The 18,296-nt window shown below is 38.2% G+C and overlaps 1 protein-coding gene and 1 pseudogene across 1 annotated transcript in view; one reads left to right on the forward strand and one right to left on the reverse strand.

Annotated features, from left to right (window-relative positions):
- NUP205 (nucleoporin 205) overlaps positions 1-18,296 on the forward strand; it is a 74,018-nt gene that overhangs the window by 45,142 nt on the left and 10,580 nt on the right. Inside the window, exons 24-36 of the mRNA XM_090287553.1 lie at positions 931-1,080; positions 1,666-1,737; positions 2,441-2,598; positions 3,124-3,204; positions 4,163-4,354; positions 4,850-5,117; positions 5,205-5,303; positions 7,210-7,358; positions 8,219-8,410; positions 9,267-9,388; positions 11,100-11,238; positions 13,592-13,718; positions 17,182-17,258. Of these exons, the coding sequence (XP_090143679.1) occupies positions 931-1,080; positions 1,666-1,737; positions 2,441-2,598; positions 3,124-3,204; positions 4,163-4,354; positions 4,850-5,117; positions 5,205-5,303; positions 7,210-7,358; positions 8,219-8,410; positions 9,267-9,388; positions 11,100-11,238; positions 13,592-13,718; positions 17,182-17,258 (1,826 nt within the window). The remainder of the gene's footprint in view (positions 1-930; positions 1,081-1,665; positions 1,738-2,440; positions 2,599-3,123; positions 3,205-4,162; positions 4,355-4,849; positions 5,118-5,204; positions 5,304-7,209; positions 7,359-8,218; positions 8,411-9,266; positions 9,389-11,099; positions 11,239-13,591; positions 13,719-17,181; positions 17,259-18,296) is intronic.
- Positions 30-480, reverse strand: LOC150002179 (large ribosomal subunit protein eL36 pseudogene; annotated as a pseudogene).

Below are 18,296 nucleotides of genomic sequence, written 5' to 3' on the forward strand. Positions count from 1 at the left end.
AAACTTATATAAGTGATTCCCAACCCTAATTATATGGTTTTTAAATTAAGTTTTAATATGCACAGAGGGATCATTGGCTCTTCCTTCCTGGCAGCCACTTTTCTCATGGCCACAGGACATTGCTCAGTTCCTCACTCTTCCTCTTGGTGTGGATGTGTGTCCTCACCCTTTTCTTGATGAACTTGAGGGCCTGCTTGTCCTTGGAGACCTTGAGCTGCTCCATGGCACTCTGCTCAGAAGGGGCTAAACCACGCGCCTCTGTCGTGCCCACACGGACTTGGTGTGCTTGGTGAGGTGCCCTCGGTTGCAGCTGTGCCTTGGCTTGCTCACATTCTTGGTCACCTTGTGGCCTTGGTTGCAGCCCCTGGCCGTGGGGCAGTGCAGAGCCTGGCTGCTGCTCCCCAGTGGCCGCTGTGCTGGAAGGCCCGACCCGAATGATATGTTCAGCCACCTGTCCTGGATTATCTTAAGAGATGTCATAAAGTTACACAATTTAAGTTAATTTTAAGTTTTTAAAATGTATTTGTTCTGTGGACTAAAAATGAAACTGTGATAGTTTCTAGTGTTTTTAATTTTTAAATATTTTTATATATTTGAGAAGTTTTTTAAGTATTACATTCTATAGTAATGTCAAAGTGTGGTCTCAAAATTCTGTAGATGTATATGATACTATCCTGGTAATGGAAACTTGATTCTCTTGTTCTTCATATGCTTTTATTCATCTTTTATAGTGTATGCTATCTTATTTTTTTCCCTTGGCATCTGCATTTTCTTTTTTCATTGTATAGAATGATAAATTATTATGTTGCCAAGTTTCATAAATTATTGACTGTGTTATGTGGGAAAAGACTTGATGAGTTATTGAATTTAGGCCTGTTCTGATCTTGTGTTAATTTTATGGGGAACTAAATTTACGTATTTAACTTCCAGAATATGAAATATCTATTTTGAACCAAATGTCATGGCTGATGAAGACTGCCTCAATAGAACTAAGGGTGACTTCTCTGAATCGCCAACGGTCACATACCCAGAGGCTCCTACACCTCCTACTGGATGACATGCCAGTGAAGCCATACTCAGGTGAACACGTGCACGCTGGCCTTGTTCTGTCTTGCTGCTGACTTGTCTGGGTGAATGCAAGCACAGGTCTGAATCTTGTGCTTAGATTGTGATTGTAGGCTGAACAAGCTCTTTCTGCCTTTAGAATGTTTTCCTTAAAACATAAAATTATAACATTATCCCATAATTGTCATTTTATTATTGTTTGAAGCATCCACATTTTGCTATAGTCATATACATATAGTCATATTCAGTGGGGTTTGTCACGTAGAGCCAGCACGACCTAAAATATTTGAATGTGTATTATATATGCAAATTAAGCATAAGCTTTTCAGATAGTCTCTTGGACACGATTGGGTCCTGCCTCTTTTGGGGTTCTGATTATCCTCTTTACAATTGTGAAGTGGATCCCGTAGGGACAGAAAGAATTAGAGGAATGTTGTTGATAAGTCCTCATCATCTTTGCATTTTAATTATCTGTTTGCAGAGGCTCTTTGACCTAGAAACAGTGACCTAGAAATAGAATACTTTATGTTCGTTGTTTTCAAATAAATTTTACAAGTATGTTGTTCTTTTTCTGATCTATTATTACTGATGCTCCAACAGATGGTGAAGGAGGGATAGAAGATGAAAATAGGTCTGTCTCTGGGTTCCTTCACTTTGACACTGCTACAAAAGGTAAAGACCTTTTAATTCATGATTAATTTATAGATATACTGTATTTTTCACTCCATAAGACACACCTGACCATAAGACGCACCTAGGTTTAGAGAAGGAAAACATGAAAAAAAAAAAATCTGAACCAAATGGTGTACTAAAATATTTAATAAAATATAACAGAATAATATTTCAATCATGCAAAATGAACAGCAGTCAGCAGCAGGTATTAAGAACCATCATCACTGTCATTAACAAATGAGGAGAGACTTTAAGGTTCAGGGACTCTTCTAGTTTTCTGGGTACCCCAAGTCAGGTAATACACATCATGGTCTGTGATGCAATATTTGCTTCATAAGATGCACAGACATTTCCCCCCACTTTTGGTGGGGGGAAATGTGCATCTTATGGAGCAAAAAGTACGGTATATTAAATTGCTTAAAATTTCAAGAGATTATTATGCCTGTATCTTCAAATCTTAACTAGTTTAGAAAAGCTACATAGAGGGTTATATGTCATTCAAGAAAAAACATTGTAACTGGGATGACAGGTGGGAAAAATATTTTTGCAAGTGGGTATATTAGAAATAAAATAAATTAAAAACAATTTTTCTACACTAATGGCCTTTTTGAACATAGCACTCACTATCTTTGATTTGAATACAGTGGTCTGTTTTTCTCCTCAATGTCCCACGTAAAATCGAACTACTTTTTATTATTTCTAGTACGTCGAAAAATTTTAAGTATTCTTGACTCAATCGACTTCAGTCAGGAGATCCCTGAGCCTTTGCAGTTGGATTTCTTTGATCGGGTCCAGATTGAACAAGTTATAGCTAACTGTGAACACAAGAATTTACGGGGACAGACAGTCTGCAATGTCAAGGTGAGGATGGGGTTCAAGTGTGTGCAGTATCAAGTAGTTCTTACTGAGTCATCAGACAAAAATTTAATCATACAGGGGTTGTCTTCTGATAGAGGTACTGGTTTACTCGACTGTGGCTTTTAGTTTTCAGACAGCTGGGAAATCAAGCTGAATCGACCACACTAACTTCACCTGTTTAAAAGGTTCCTCATCGTCTGTTTCTTAGTAGTTGTGCTGCCCAGCCATGACTGTTGAGTGGCGGTAACCATTTACCTCTCTACCTGGTAAATGGTTAATGGCCCCACTAGTGGGAAGAAGATAACCAGGGCATTTGCACTAACTTACCTGCATCCGAGGCCCTTCGGTACCACCCTCAAATGTGAGGGGTACCTGATGTTTTTGACTAGAAACTGGACAGTGCCACAGTTAGATTATATAGAGTATCTGAAACTTTGCCCTCTAGGGCAGTTTATACTGATTGTTTGGGGTTATTGTTCTATCAGTGTCTGAAATGGTCTTATTTTTTCTCTTTACCCACTTATATAGCTTCTTCATAGGGTTCTCGTAGCTGAAGTAAATGCCCTTCAGGGCATGGCAGCCATAGGACAGAGGCCTCTACTCATGGAGGTAAGCCTACTAAGTCTGTGTTAGTTTTAACCCTTTACCTACTTGAATTGCCCGTTAAAAGACAAAACTAAATTTACTTGCAGTTCATTAATTAATAAATAACTTAAAAATTAAACTGTAATGGGATCTTTCATTTTTGACTTTAGAATTCATATAAACTGAACTGAAGCTAATGTCTGGATGTCAGAATACGGAACATTTTTTCTGCTAGGCTAGTTAAGATTTGCATTCTGTTTATATTGTGTATTAGACCTCACTTGCTCCCTGTCCATGACGGAAGAGAGAGCCATTTGTCGTCACAAGTGGGTAGTTATGAGTAAGAGGTCAGGTGGGAAGACCGACATATATGGAAACATGGAGACCCAAACAAGAGTTAAAGAAATAAAAGATACATTAAGGAAACATGCCATTGAACTTGGGTTTTAGGCAACCCTCGTGCTCAAGGATTTAGCATAAGTAGGTAGTTATAAGAAGAAAGAAGATTGGCAAGTGTCGCTGGTTCGATTCCCAGTCAGGGCACATGACTAGGTTGCACGTCAGGTCCCCAGTTGGGGGCGCGAGTGAGAGGCAACCACACAGTGATGTTTCTCTCCCTCCTTTCCCCACACTCTAAAAATGAATGAATGAATGAATGAATGAATAAATAAATAAACAAATAAATAAATAAATAAATTGTTAAGAAGAAGAAGAAAGAAGATTGGGTTAAAAAGCTGATTTCCATTTGTACAACCTTTGCTCCCTGCCTTACACGCACACAGCCATATATATGTATATATATATATTTTTTCTTAGCCGTGGCCACCAGTAGAACATGGAAAGTTGTCTGCTGGCTGGCATACATGTGGGAGGTTTCCAAAATACCACTGTTTTCAGATTAACTGACTGAAAGCACTGGAACCTGTTGGTAAAAGACTATCTGCCACGTGTTACCCTTGCAATTCGATTTCTCTGGCTTTAGGAGATCAGCACTATCCTTCAGTACGTGGTGGCAAGAAACAAGTTGTTGCAGTGTCTTCACGCCAAACGGCACGTGCTGGAGTCGTGGAGGCAGCTGGTAGAAATTATACTGACAGCTTGTCCCCAGGACCTCATTCAGACAGAGGACCGACAGCTGATTATTCGTGATATTTTACAAGACGTGCATGATAAGGTGACGTACTTCCTAAACTACTTCCTGCTGCCGAACAAATATTTATATGCATGTAGTTTGCCAGTCTTCTTTTTCTTCCCATTTAGATTAGGAATAAGTAGAGTTGTGCAATGCCAATGTTAAGCCTTTCCTTGAGAAAGGTATTCTGTACAGTGGTCACTCTCAACCAGGGTGTATCAGAATTACGTAGGGAGTTTTTAAAGAATTCTCATGGACAGATTCTACCCTAGACCTGTGGAATGGGACCCTCTAGGGTGAGGCCATTTATGTAAGGTGCCATTAAAGACCTCCTAGGGAATTCTGATGGGAATCCTTCTGGTTAAGAACACTTGTTACTCAGCATCCTATATACTTGTATTAGCTTTTATTGCCTTTGAACAGAACAGTGCTATTCTTATATCCTTATGGTATTTGGAAAGCTAAGCAGATGTAAAACATACTGATGACTGTAGCTGAAAGCAGGGCCCTCACTCTGGCTTGTCTTTCTGCTTTAAGATCCTGGATGATGAGGCAGCACAGGAGTTAATGCCGGTGGTGGCAGGTGCGGTGTTCACCCTGACCGCCCACCTGAGCCAAGCCGTGCGCACAGAACAGAAGCAGCCGTTAGCCTCGGGGCTCGGGGAGGCCCATTACGCCTTTATGCTGGAGAGTTCCGTCACCTCCCCTCCTCCTGCCGAGAACCCAGTGGTGGATTTTGCTTCTATTGGAGATTCTTCACTTCACATCATATTGAAGAAACTGTTAGACTTCATTTTGAAGACAGGTTTTTCATCTAAATTTTCTGTAAATAACAGCTTTTGTATTTGTCGTAACTTCAGTTTGGAAAAAAGCTTTTACTCTGTCTCCCTAGGAGGCGGATTCCAGCGAGTGAGGACACACCTGTACGGCTCTCTGCTTTATTACCTACAGATTGCCCAGAGACCAGATGAACCCGACACCTTAGAAGCAGGTAGAATTAGATAGATCTCCAAACTCTTCTGGTTTTAGAGTTGGGTTAAATTTTTAAAAATCACTTCTTTATCTTTTGTCTAAGCAAAGCTGTAATCAACGAGTCTTTATGGAATCATTAGAGGGCTTACTCTAAAGCAGAAGAAGAATATTTAGTTTCCTAAAATTACAAAGGTAAAACATGAGTGCTGTGAAAACAAACCCTCACATGTGACCTCAGCTTATATTTCTGTCACTCACTCTCTTGCCCCCAGTCCGCCGAGCAGTGTGCTGTAGTATCTGCCCATCTCTCCTCCCTCTGTAGAGCATCTCAGTGCATATCAAGGTGACTCTTTAAAATGGCTCCCTTTTTCCAAAGCATGGAAGTAACAGTATTTTACAGTTCGCTTTATTCATAGGTATTTGAGTTATTTCTAACTGTGCTATCAGAAAACTGTTGCAGCAAATATTCTTTTATATGCCTAGGTATTTTTCAAGAAGATCCTTGCCAATGAAATTCCCATGATAGGAGAGTGCACATTTTTCTTCTGATGGATTCTGTTGAGTGGCCCTGTACCATTCACACATCCATGTGTCTTCTTATACGCTAATGTGAAGTTCTTCCTGGACGCATTCTGAGAAGTAGAATTACTTCTTCCAGAGGATAATTTATATTTAAAATATTGATAAATATTGCTTTCTAAAATGTAGTTAGCATTTTTAATTAATAGTAATAAGCTGGATTCTTTGGTCTCCAGATATGAAAAATGTTTTTGACAGCTCAGCAGACCCTTCAGTATATAATACTCTATGCCAGAGTTATTCTGTTATTTAGGGACTTGTTATGAGCACCTTCTGGTAATAGACTCCTCGTGCCCTTCTGAGAACCCTTATGAGTATTTGTTATTTTGTATATAGATTCTTAAAAAGCACTGTGTGTAAGACCCAGATTATCTCATATTATTCTTCACTGGCCATATATTTTTGCACAATATCTTTCTTAAAAGGTAAAGTCAAGTGATATATTTATAGACATGGTCTACACACTTAATGCACTTAGAAGTGTTTTTAAGGTTATTAAAAATAAAAGCATAGTTCAGAGAAGCTTTTTAAACAAAGATGAGCTTTTTCTTAGAGAGATGGCAATGGGGATCCGACACCCCCTTCCCCACAGCACAACTCCTCCTTTTTCCTCTTGTCTAAAATTAATTTTGTATTTAGTTGAATTGGCAAAATCACCACTTAACCATTAGGTGGCGTCCTACATCACATCAAGATGTGGTAAAGCAGTGTAACCATGAAAGAAAATTCTTTGTTTTTAATTTCCAGATGGTCAACTTTTAGAGTAATTTCATCACTTAGTGTTTTCTTAGCCATAATTACATCTTATTTTGATTTATTTTAAGTAATAAAGTACTCCCCCCCAGATAATAGTATATTTTTAAGTTTCAAATTAGAAATATTAAATTTAAAAAATATTTATCGCGCACATAGTTTTGTGCCAGACACTGTACTTACTTTATGTTTTAAAAGAAAAACTGAATTTTAATGTTTATATACTTATTTTTCCAAACAATTTTACTTTATTTTTACTATAGCCATATTACTGGTTACTGGGCAACCATTTTCCCTGTTTTATGCAAAAGGAATCTGATTTACAGAGACTAAATAACTTGCTTGCCTGACAGATCTGAGACTCAGAATTCAGTTTTAAGTTTTCTCCATGTTTCCCTTGAATGTTGTTTCTCTTGACCTCAACACTTCACATTGTCATGTTTTACTTCATGTTTTTGTTATTTGTGATTTTTTCTTATTGTAATTTGACAGATAATACGTACCAGCGTGTTGTGCTTGAAGTGTAATAATTCAGTGACCAACACTGCTTTTTTATCAGAGTGTTTAAAATTTTTCTTTTCTAACTCTCGTAGCCAAAAAAACCATGTGGGAGAGGTTGACAGCCCCTGAAGATGTGTTTAGTAAATTACAGAGAGAAAACATGGCCATCATTGAGAGCTATGGCGCTGCCCTCATGGAAGTGGTCTGTCGGGACGCGTGTGATGGTCATGAGATCGGAAGGGTACGGTAACTCCTGTTTAGTGTTATTATAACCGAATAAATATTTTAACTTGTGAAGGTATAAACTGATTTGACATTTTAAATGTATGTTACAATTGAGAATTATTTTCTGCAGTGTATTTTAGTGAACTTGCTTATTTGCTATAATTTGGAATTTTTATCTTGTGTAGTGATATACTTAATTCTGTTTAGAATCTTAATTAGTTCAGAATTTCCCCTCAGAATAATCTTTGCTGATTTGGGGGTTGGTCTGACACTGGTAGAAACAACAGAGATGCTGCAGATAACTTTCTCCTAGTGGAAAGTTACATAGTATGTGAATCATTCTTTTTGAAAATCATGGGAAACAGGATTTTAAGAAATGGGGTAAAATATAAATTGTGTAGTAAATTCTGAATTATGTTTTTTTAAAAAAAGATGATTGTGTTCTTATGCATAGAAAAAAGAGTGGGAGCAGATAAACCAAAATGGATTAACTGTTTATCAAACTGTTTATTTCCTGTATACTTCTCTATGTTTTCTATAATGTGTAAAATTTTACCACTAGGAGGAGAAAGCTGGTTTAAAGAATCTTTGCTCCAACAAGTAATGTTTTAGATTCTGCTAAAATATATTTAATGCTATTATTTTAATATATTGGGTTTTGTTTCAGAAATAAAACTCTATCCTAAAAACTTTTATTGATCAATGGAGATTTTGGATATGTAGCTTTCAGTTTCTCAAAAGGAAAAAAAAAAAACAAGCAAGTTTTATTGCAAGCTACAGTTCTCCTTGTCAGAAAAGTTCTAAGTCCTTGAGAAGCACGCAGGCCACGCCTGTCTGCAGCAGCCACCACCATGTCTCGTCCTTGGTCCCCTTCAGATGCTGGCGCTGGCTCTCCTGGACCGGATCGTCTCTGTGGACAAGCAGCAGCAGTGGCTCCTGTACCTGTCCAACAGCGGCTATCTGAAGGTGCTCGTGGACAGCCTGGCAGAAGACGACCACACTTTGCAGAGCTTGCTCACGCCACAACCCCCGCTTTTAAAAGCCCTTTATACGTATGAGTCTAAAATGGTAAGGCTTCATACTCATTTGAGGTTAGACAAGCGCTTGTTTCCTAGGGCGATAGATGCAGTACACAGCCCTGATGTGGAATAGTGCATTTGGAATATTTCTGTTGTGGAAGCTGTAATCATTCTAAGGAGTTTTAGATTTGGGGACGTGTGCTAGAAATGTGTCTCCTAAGCATGCCAGACTTGAGTTGAAATGGTCCTAAGAGAGTCAGTTAGTTGGACAATGGGACGACTACTTACTCAGGTTACTGATGGTGGTGAATGACGTGACACTCAGTGCTCCCTGAGGAGGACAGGGCGCAAAGCTGCCCTCCCATGACAAGGGTCTGGCATGCTAGTTCCTCCTGAACATTCCCATGTAGATGTGCTGGTTCTACTTTAAACACAGGATTTCCAGTCCAGTCTGTAATTCATCATTTCCTTTACTCCAAATCTTTTCTCTGTTTCCTCCTGCTTAAAAATGTTACAATGTCACAATAATAGAAACACTAACATATTAGATGGTTTATTAACTCTTTCTCCTTCCTTCATTCATTTGTTCAACACGTATTTATTAAATAATATTATATGCCAGGCATGGCACTAGGTATGAGTGGATACAGCTGTGAGCAAAGTCATCTTCTCTGCCCTTCATGAGCCCGCATGATCCTAACAGGACTACTGTTTATTAAAACACTGTATGCTATGCCATTTAATCCTCAAGAAATTCTGTGAAAAAGCGGGTATAACGTGCCCCTTTATAGCTAGCTAGAACTTCTCGTCAGCGATGGTTCAAGATCAGAAATGTGCCATGAGAGACTCGTTTTTATCTTGGATATGGTCTCTGTCGTGACGATTTTCCTTTGGTGACTTCTTAGGCATTTCTCACAAGAGTGGCTAAGATACAGCAGGGTGCCTTAGAGCTGCTCAGGTCTGGGGTGATTGTGAGGCTGGCACAATGCCAAGTTTATGACATGCGCCCAGAGATGGACCCGCAGAGGTAAGTGTCCACACAGATTGTTTTGTTAAGTTTCCCGTGAAGGATTATTAAGGAAAAAAGAGATTCTAACATAATTTTGCCACTGGTTTATAATTCTGTCTGCATAGTACTCTTTTATCTCAATGACTTTTTTGGGGGTGGTCATACATTCCTGCCATTTACTAATAAATGGACGTTGCTAATAAGAGCAAAAGTGGGCCGGGACCCAAAAGCTTTTTTCCATTTTATAGCAGTAATGTAAGTGGGAAATGGGGGAATATTTTGTTAGAAAATGTTTTTCTTCCCAACTGTTGTTTTGTTCAGTAGACAGACATGTTTTCAGTTATAGTGCTGTTTTTAAGTATTTTAGTGAAATTACAGTTTGTTGTGGATTTCCTATTCCTAATGACTGGAGTAGCTATTTATATTTTTCTCATTTTAACATTTTACACAGCTGCTTGCTAATTCAAAAGCTTCAGGTCAAATGATTTTAAGTTTCAAGCTTTTTAGCAGATCTCCCAGTTTACATGGCTGTGGCATTGTTAGGCAGATGGCTTGCCCCCTTCACGGCATATGACTCAAAGGTCAATTTTTCTAAAGTCCTTCAAAGAGCCATTGTCAAATTGAATGTTCAAGGTTTTCGGGATTAGCCATAGAACTATTTTACCTCCAAAACTTTTTAAAAATATTGCTTTTTATTTTTCTTAAAGATGTTATTCATTTATTTTCAGAGAGAGAGGAGGGGAGGGAGAAAGAGAGGGAAAGAAACATCCATGTGAGAGGGAAACTTCAATTGGTTGCCTGGCATACTCCCAATCGGGGACCTGGCCCGGAACCCAGGCATGTGCCCTGACCAGGAATTGAACCAGTGACCTTTTGTTTTGCGGGATGATGCCCAACCCACTGGGCAATTTGCTTTTTAAAGTTTTAAACATGAGAATTATTATTTTTATCTTACGTGAAGAGACTTGAATTAATTCATTTCTCAGATCACGGCACTTGCTTGTGCAAAGCCTTTCTCCTTATCTCCCTTAATCTTCATATTCTGCTTCCATTCCCTTCTCTTCAGCAGGCAACCATTTTCTTTAGTCTACAACTTTAAATGTAACATTTACAATAAGTAAGTTTTATTAAAATTCAATATTCTGAGACCATCTTAAAAGTCCAGTGACTTTAATCTCATTTTAACTTTTTTAAATCTTGGGTTTTTTTTTAATTGAATTTATTGGGGTGATGTTGGTTAATAAAATTATGTAGGTTTCAGGTATACAATTCTGTAATACATCATCTGTATATTATATTGTATGTTTACCACCCGAAGTCAAGTAAACCTTATGTGTTTTTTTTTTTTTTTTAAATATAGTGGACTACAACTGTAGATTCATTTTTCGCTTTGGGTACAAGAGAAAGAAATTTGGGAAGGATTTGTTCTGTTTCTTACCCATAGTCTCTATGGCCCAAGGGAATATTTAGAGTAGAATAAATATGTTTAGGAAATTTCAAGCATTGTCTTTTCAGATTATGCTGATCTTCTTACTGAGATTTTTCAAAATTCAAATAACGTTGGCTTTACTGTCTCTGTGGGGTGCAGGGTACTCATTAGTAGCTTCGTGTCTTAATCAGCCACCTGCGGTGGTTTGCCGTGGATATAGATGGTCAGGGACGTTCATGTTCACGTTCATCTTAACCCTTGCACTGTTGTTCTCTCCTTGTTCGGTGGAAACGAATGTAGCATGTTTGGCATGAGGGACCCCCCAGTGTTCATCCCGACTCCGGTGGACCGGTACCGCCAGATTCTCCTTCCAGCTCTCCGCTTGTGCCAGGTCATCCTCACGTCTAGCATGGCCCAGCACCTGCAGGCAGCAGGGCAGGTGAGAGGAACCTTAGCATAGAAATCGTCTCCTACCACATCTTCATGTTCGAAATGTAGAAACCTTAGGCATAAAAAGCGTAAGCGAATTTACCATACACTTGGGTATCAAAAACAGGCCCCTGTGCTTTATTCTGAACCTCATTGGCCTGTTTTAATACTTTTGTTTGAATGAAACAACACAGCTAATTAATAGAATAGTGAGGTGGAATGCAAGAGATCTATTGGGTTGGCCCAAAAGCCCATTTATTTTTTTCCATAAAATAAAAAACACGTTTTTCATTTCCACCAATAACATTATTGAATTGGATATTTTGAGTATGTCTGCTATCTCCCGCTATTGGCTTCTAGTGGGTAGAGGGTGCAAAACACCTTCCAGTGCATGAGACAGCCCCACAGCAAAGAATTATTTGGCTGAAATGTCGATAGTACCAAGATACTTTGCAAACTACTTCTGACATGTTTGATCGGTCACAGCACCTTCTCCATACACTGCACAAGTCCCTTTTTTTTGCATTTCAGTTGCATTTTTACCTTTCTTGAAATAATAAAGCATAATATGCCAAAGATGTTGTGTATTTTCTTCCATTTTCAATATTAAAATGGATGCAAAAAATTAACCAATTTTGTTAAGTTTTTTGAATTCACACTGATATGACAGCTGTCACAATACAGTCTTAACAAACTTATTTCAAATGAAGTTAAAGACAAGTAAGCGCCACTAGAGCCATCGTACAGAAAAAACTAAATGAACTTTTCGGCCAACACAGTATATTTTTTCTTCATAAAAGGAAGCTGTTATTGTGGTAGGAATAAGCTGGCTTTAAAGTGTAATTTTACCTGGTATTTATTGAGAGGAGGTTATCCACTCTGTTGGGCCTTGCAGAAGATACAAAAGATAGATGATAACACCACATTTAGTTGTGATATTTAGAGAACGAAGTAGTTTAAATAAGTGAATTTTCAAACTCACAAAAGCATTTCTTGAGCACCAGAAATTAGGTTTATTTTCATTGCTTTCCGTGGAACCTTCAAAATACATATTTCTTTCTTTCTTCAAACTACTAGTAAAATGTACTGATTAATAAGGCTTATTATGAATCTGCAGTCCTATTGTATCGCTCTTTTATGGCAATTTTGTCTGCTTTTTCTGCCGTCAGTTCAGGCTTGTCTTGCCAGGACAGACCGCTGCCGTTTCTGACATGGCACGTTGTTTTATGCTGCACCCGTCTCGGTGACATTCTGCCCCTTTCACACCTGGCCTTTGTGTCGCCTCTTTAAAACTCAAAGACTTCTCTTGTCTTCTACTTGACTGAGATTAAATTTTTTTAGTAGGAGGTGACCGTTGTGGTATAAGACATTGGTTCTCTAATACTAGTCTTTTACTGACCAGAGCAGAATCCCCTATGAAGGTTTTTTAAAAAATACAGCTTACCGAGTTTCATGTCCACTGATTATGGGCTAAGAACAGGAATCTGAATTAAAAAATAAAAGGGGGAACAGTTCCTGAGAGATTCAGATGTTTGAGTTGTTCGGGCATAGTGTCTGTGAAGGCATTTGTGATCAGGCTGAGGAGAAATCGTACCTGAAAATGATTAGAGGCCTCCTTGAGGGTACAGTATAAATATAGATGCCAGGTGGGAGGGCAGGGTTTGAAGGTCAGGCTTTTTATCTCAATTATTTTGACCTAACCAGAGGAGGTTTAAACAAAGCTTTTATGGGATTGTCCCATGTCACACTCGTCAGACTTTCATAGGGCAACCTCAGTAACTCATTTTAATACCCATTTTAAACTCATATTCTAATTCCATTTGGGTAAAATAAAAGAAAGAAAATAGGGGTCAAACAATAGTTTTCATACACTACTAAGTTTTGCTCTTCTACAGCAGCCTCTACATATTTTTATTTTAATTTTTTATTTTATTTTATTTATTTTTAGAGAGAGGGGAAGGGAGGGAGAAAGAGAGGGAGAGAAACATCAGTGCGTGGTTGCCTCTCATGCGCCCCCAACTGAGGACCTGGCCTGCAACCCTGGTGTGTGCCCTAACTGGGAATCAAAACAGCAACCCTTTGGTTCGCAGGTTGGCACTCAACCCACTGCGCCACACCAGCCAGGCCTAAATATTTTAATTTTTAAACTTTGAAATAATCCTTTGTCTTTCTTAAGAATTTTAGGTAAATGTTTACTTCTTGAAGAAATAAACTACGTATGTGCAAAAGATAATTGCTTATCTAATAATCTTCATTACGTTGAATCAATTGCTTCAATGTTGTAAGAAAGATGAGCTGTAGCTTTATAATTTCCTACCCTTCACCTCTGTGTCTTCCATCTCTCCTCCCTTTTCTCGGCTTAGGTGCTGCAGTTCCTCATTTCGCATTCGGACACCATCCAGGCGGTCCTGCGCTGCCAGGACGTTAGCGCCGGGTCTTTGCAGGAGTTGGCTCTGCTGACGGGGGTTATAAGTAAAGCAGCACTTCCCGGTGAGCTGAGGGCGTTGGTGGACTTCTAATAATGTTACTCTTCACAAACTGACATGCATGCTTAATAGGATGAGGTTTTTATTTGCAGCTATATGAGACTCATTTGAAATGGGTACTAACAGAGTTCAGTGCCTTCTTAGGAGAACTAAGTTTATATTTATAAAAATGATGTATGCTCATATAGAAAATTCAGAATCCAAGGAAATAATTAACACTCAAAATTCCACTACCTAGAAATTACCAAAAGTTAACATTTGGTAAGTAGCTTTTTAAACATTGTTCTTTGTTTGAACAATGTTCATCTGTACATAAGAGAGAGAGAGAGAGAGAGAGAGAGAGAGAGAGAGAGAAACAGAGACATACCAAGGTAATTTATAAGAATTACCTTTTACATGCACTAATTTTACATAAATTTAACAGATAAAAACTAATTAAAAAGAAACTGAAAATGTTGCTGAATGGAAGACAAGTGTTTCTTCACTACAAGAGTACAAGAGATAATCATTCTTAAAAATCACTAGGATTAAGAAGAAAAAAAGATGCTGAAAAATTATTAAGATATTTTGGTCATTTAAAAATTTTTGATTTTTTTATTGCATGTAAATTTTATATAGTAAACTCCTGATGTAAAAGATGAAATGAGTTCTTTTACACTACCTCTTCTACCTTCAGATTATGTGTCTTTATAGTATATTTGTCAGATTTTATAACATTTCAGTTCTAAAACTATACCTTCAGCTATTTAGTTTTACTTGCATATTTACATGGGTTCACTGAAAAACACCAATTCTTTTTTTTTCCTTCCCATGGTTTCACCATTCCTGAGGTCTTTCTTTTGATTTATCTCTTGGTATTCTTAATTTGAATTGAGGTCCCGTCCCCCAAGGAAGAGTATGTTAGAGTCTCTGAATTCTCTAATGTTTATGAATGGCTAAAGGTTGTCTTTATTCTTGAATGACAGCATGGCTGATTATACTTTTCTTTCCCTCAGAACTTGTAATATTAATGATAATACCTCATATTTATTAAGCATTTATGTGCCAAATATTGTCTTACATACTTAGCATGTTAATTTATTCTCAGAACCATCTTGTGAGGTATAACTATTAGTATCTACAGTACATTTTACAATGAGGAACAAAGGCTCAGGTCCTTGGTTATGTACTATGGCGCATATGCTTGGAAGTAAGAAATGAATGAAAGGGGCTGTGAGAATGCACAGGAGGTTAGGGTGGCTAGGGAGGGGTACCTTGGAAGTGAGAGATCCCAGCCCCAAACCAGAGCACCCAGCAGCCCAGGGTTCCAGAGCCAGGAAGACAAATCCCAATGACTTCTGGCTGTAAAAACCAGTGGGGTTGGGGCAGTGGAAGAAACTGTAAGGGCCTACCCTCTCTGGGAGTCATCACTGGAGCAACAGCTGAAAGGGCACCAGTGGGATACCGGGAGAAAGTGAAGTGACTGGAAACAGGGCGAGGGCCAGGAGACAGCTTCCTCCTGGGCAAACCATCAGAAGCCAGGCAACGGCACTGTCCCCTCTCCAAGCCCTCGCACCACACATGGCCACAAAACTGTGAAACAGGTTGCCTCGCCCTGGAAGTCACTTAAACTCTGCCCCACACAATTTACAGGTCTGCTCTTCTACAGTAGGCCATGCTAGTAAGACAGGGAGTCAAAGCATCTCTACCTAATACACAGAAACAAATAACAGGGTGGCTGCTAAATTGAAGAAACAAATATGGCGCAATTGAAAGAACAGAAGAAAACTCCAAAAAATGAATTAAATGAAACGGAGGTAGCCAGTCTGTCAGACGCAGAGTTCAAAACACTGGTTATCAGGATGCTCAAAGAACTCATTGAGTACAACAGCATAAAAAGACCCAGGCAGCCCTGGCTGGTGTGGCTCAGTGGACTGAGTGCTGGCCTGTGAACCAAAGGATCACTAGTTCGATTCCCAATCAGGGCACATGCCTGGGTTGCAGGCCAAGTCCCCGGTTGGGGGCACATGAGAGGCAACCACACAATGATGTTTCTCTTCCTCTCTCTCCCTCCTTTTCCCTTCTCTAAAAAATAAATAAATAAAAATTTTTAAAAAACTTAATTTGAAGTAAAATAAAGAAAAATCTACTTGGAACAAACAGTGGCAGGGATGAAACTGAGAATCAAATCAACGATTTGGAACATAAGAAAGAAAAAAGTATTCAATCAGAACAGCAAGAAAAAAGAATAAAAAAAAAAAACAAGGACAGAATGAGATGACTCTGGGACATCTCCAAAAGTGCCAACGTCTGAATCATAGGGGTGCCAGTAGGAGAAGAGGAAGAACAAGAAACTGAAAAATTACTTGAAAAAATAATGAAAGAAAAATTTCCTAATTTGGTGAAGGAAATAGATATACAGAGAGTCACAAAGAAGTTGGATCTGAAGAGAACTACATCAAGACACACCATAATTAAAATGCCAAAGGTTAAAGGTAAAGAGAATCTTAAAAGCAGCAAGAGAAAAGTAGAGTTACCTATTAAGTAACTTGTAAGACTATCAGCTGATTCCTCAAAAGAAACTTTGAAGATAAGAAGGGACTGGCAAGAAGTATCCAAAGTGATGAAAAGCAGGGACCTACAACCAAGATTGCTCTATCCAGCAAAGCTATCATTTAGAATGGAAGGGCAGATGAAGTGCTTCCCAGACAAGGTAAAGCTAAAGGAGTTCATTATCACCAAGGAGGAGGATGGGGAAAAGGTTCTGTGATCAAGAAGCATAACTGGCAGGTACAAAAGAGACAGGCTGATGTTAGGAAATGTGAAGCTGGAGAACTTACATGCACGACGCATGGACATGAACTAGGGGGGACTGCTGGAGGGGAGGGGGGCAAAGGAGGGAAAATTGGGACAACTATTAGCACAATGAATAAAATATATTTAAAAAAATGAACCACTGGAGAAAATGACCTGGGGTTTGGTTGCAGGGCTGGATAGAAATAAAGGGAGTCCATAGAAATTGATAGGCTCCATTTAGGAATTTTGAATGGGTCCAGACTGTGAAGGCTGAATAGAAACTTTGCATGTGTGCAAAACTACTTTGCCTCAGGGAAAAGAACCAATCAAATGATGCCATACCTAGTAAAGGTAAAAAAGAGCGCATTTGTATTAGTGTTTTATTATATTCTAAACTTTTTCATGAGAAAGTAACTTACTGCTGAGTTTAGAAAATTAACTTTTATAGCTATAGATAAAAAGTAGATTTTTCTCAAAAACTTTTAAAAAGTGCCTTTTAAAATCACTCATTGAATCTAGATTTAGATTGCATATGAATCTTTGTACTGTTTCTCCAAACTCCCTCTTGGCCGAGTCTGTGTCTGTTGATGCACATAAAAGATATAAATTACTAGAACTGCTCTTCCTAGCTTTTCAGTGTTTTTATTTTCTTGATTATAACACTACATTTGAAAGCATTCTGAATTTTCCAGGTATATTAAGTGAACTGGATGTTGATGTCAATGAAGGATCTCTGATGGAACTACAGGGACATATTGGAAGATTCCAGGTAACTGAATTGTATTTCTCTAAAGAGCAGCGTAACATGGTTTTCCCTAAGTAAATAATTCTCTTACTTGCTTGATTTTTATGTACTTATTTTTAATTTATTCATAAACTTTTCTCTAATTATATAATCTTCTGTCAATGTATTCAAACATATTAGATAGCGTATCAGTTAGATATTTTATCACAGTCTTTCAGGGAGCCTTCTGGCCTGCTTTGATCATCTTCACTTTTTATTGACTGCAGAATAATTACATTTATGTACTAGAGTTTATATTCCGTTGTTTTTGTTACAGTAATTTCCTTAACCAATCCTCTTTTCATGAATTGTTTTTTAAGTTTCTAGGAGCAAATGCCGCTCAAAGCACTTTCGTGTACAAAGTGTTAAACTACAGATTAAATATAAATGCTATCACTTGGGCCATGGGTAGGCTTGCCCGTAGTGCATTTTGACTGACCTTTGTTGTGCTCTCACCAACAAAACCCAACTATTCTCGGTGGTTTTTTCTTTTTTAGTCTTTTAACTTTTTTCATTGGTAGGGAAAAAAAGGTATTTTTGACAAATCATTTATAAGGTGATCTCTGGACATGTTTTAGTGCATCTGTTTTATTGTAAGAATAGCAAGCAGCCAGTTATAAGTTTTAAAAATAGATAGGACTATTTTGACAAAATAAGTATGTTATAATCGCAACATGTTTTATTTTATCGAAACTTATTATTTAGACATCAGTTTAAATAGGTATTTTATATTTTATATATATGTATGTAAGTGTAGGGAGGTGTGTAGTACCAAATTTTAAAATACATATTTTTATTGTTCACTTACTATATGCAGAACACTATACTAAGCACTTTAATACAATTCAGTGCCTCAGGTAATCTTGGCAACAATATTATAAGCTAGGAATTGCTATTATCATTCTAGAAATGTGACCATAGAGGCTGGAAGAAGTTAAGTAACTTGTCCCAGGTCACATAGGGGAAAGTCATGCACCTGCTGTTGAACCCATCCCTGATCCAAAGTTGTGTACTAACCACTGG

The sequence above is a fragment of the Furipterus horrens genome, unplaced genomic scaffold, assembly GCF_987537825.1.
Source record: "Furipterus horrens unplaced genomic scaffold, mFurHor1.1.pri manual_scaffold_9, whole genome shotgun sequence".
Classification (NCBI taxonomy): Eukaryota; Metazoa; Chordata; class Mammalia; order Chiroptera; family Furipteridae; genus Furipterus; species Furipterus horrens.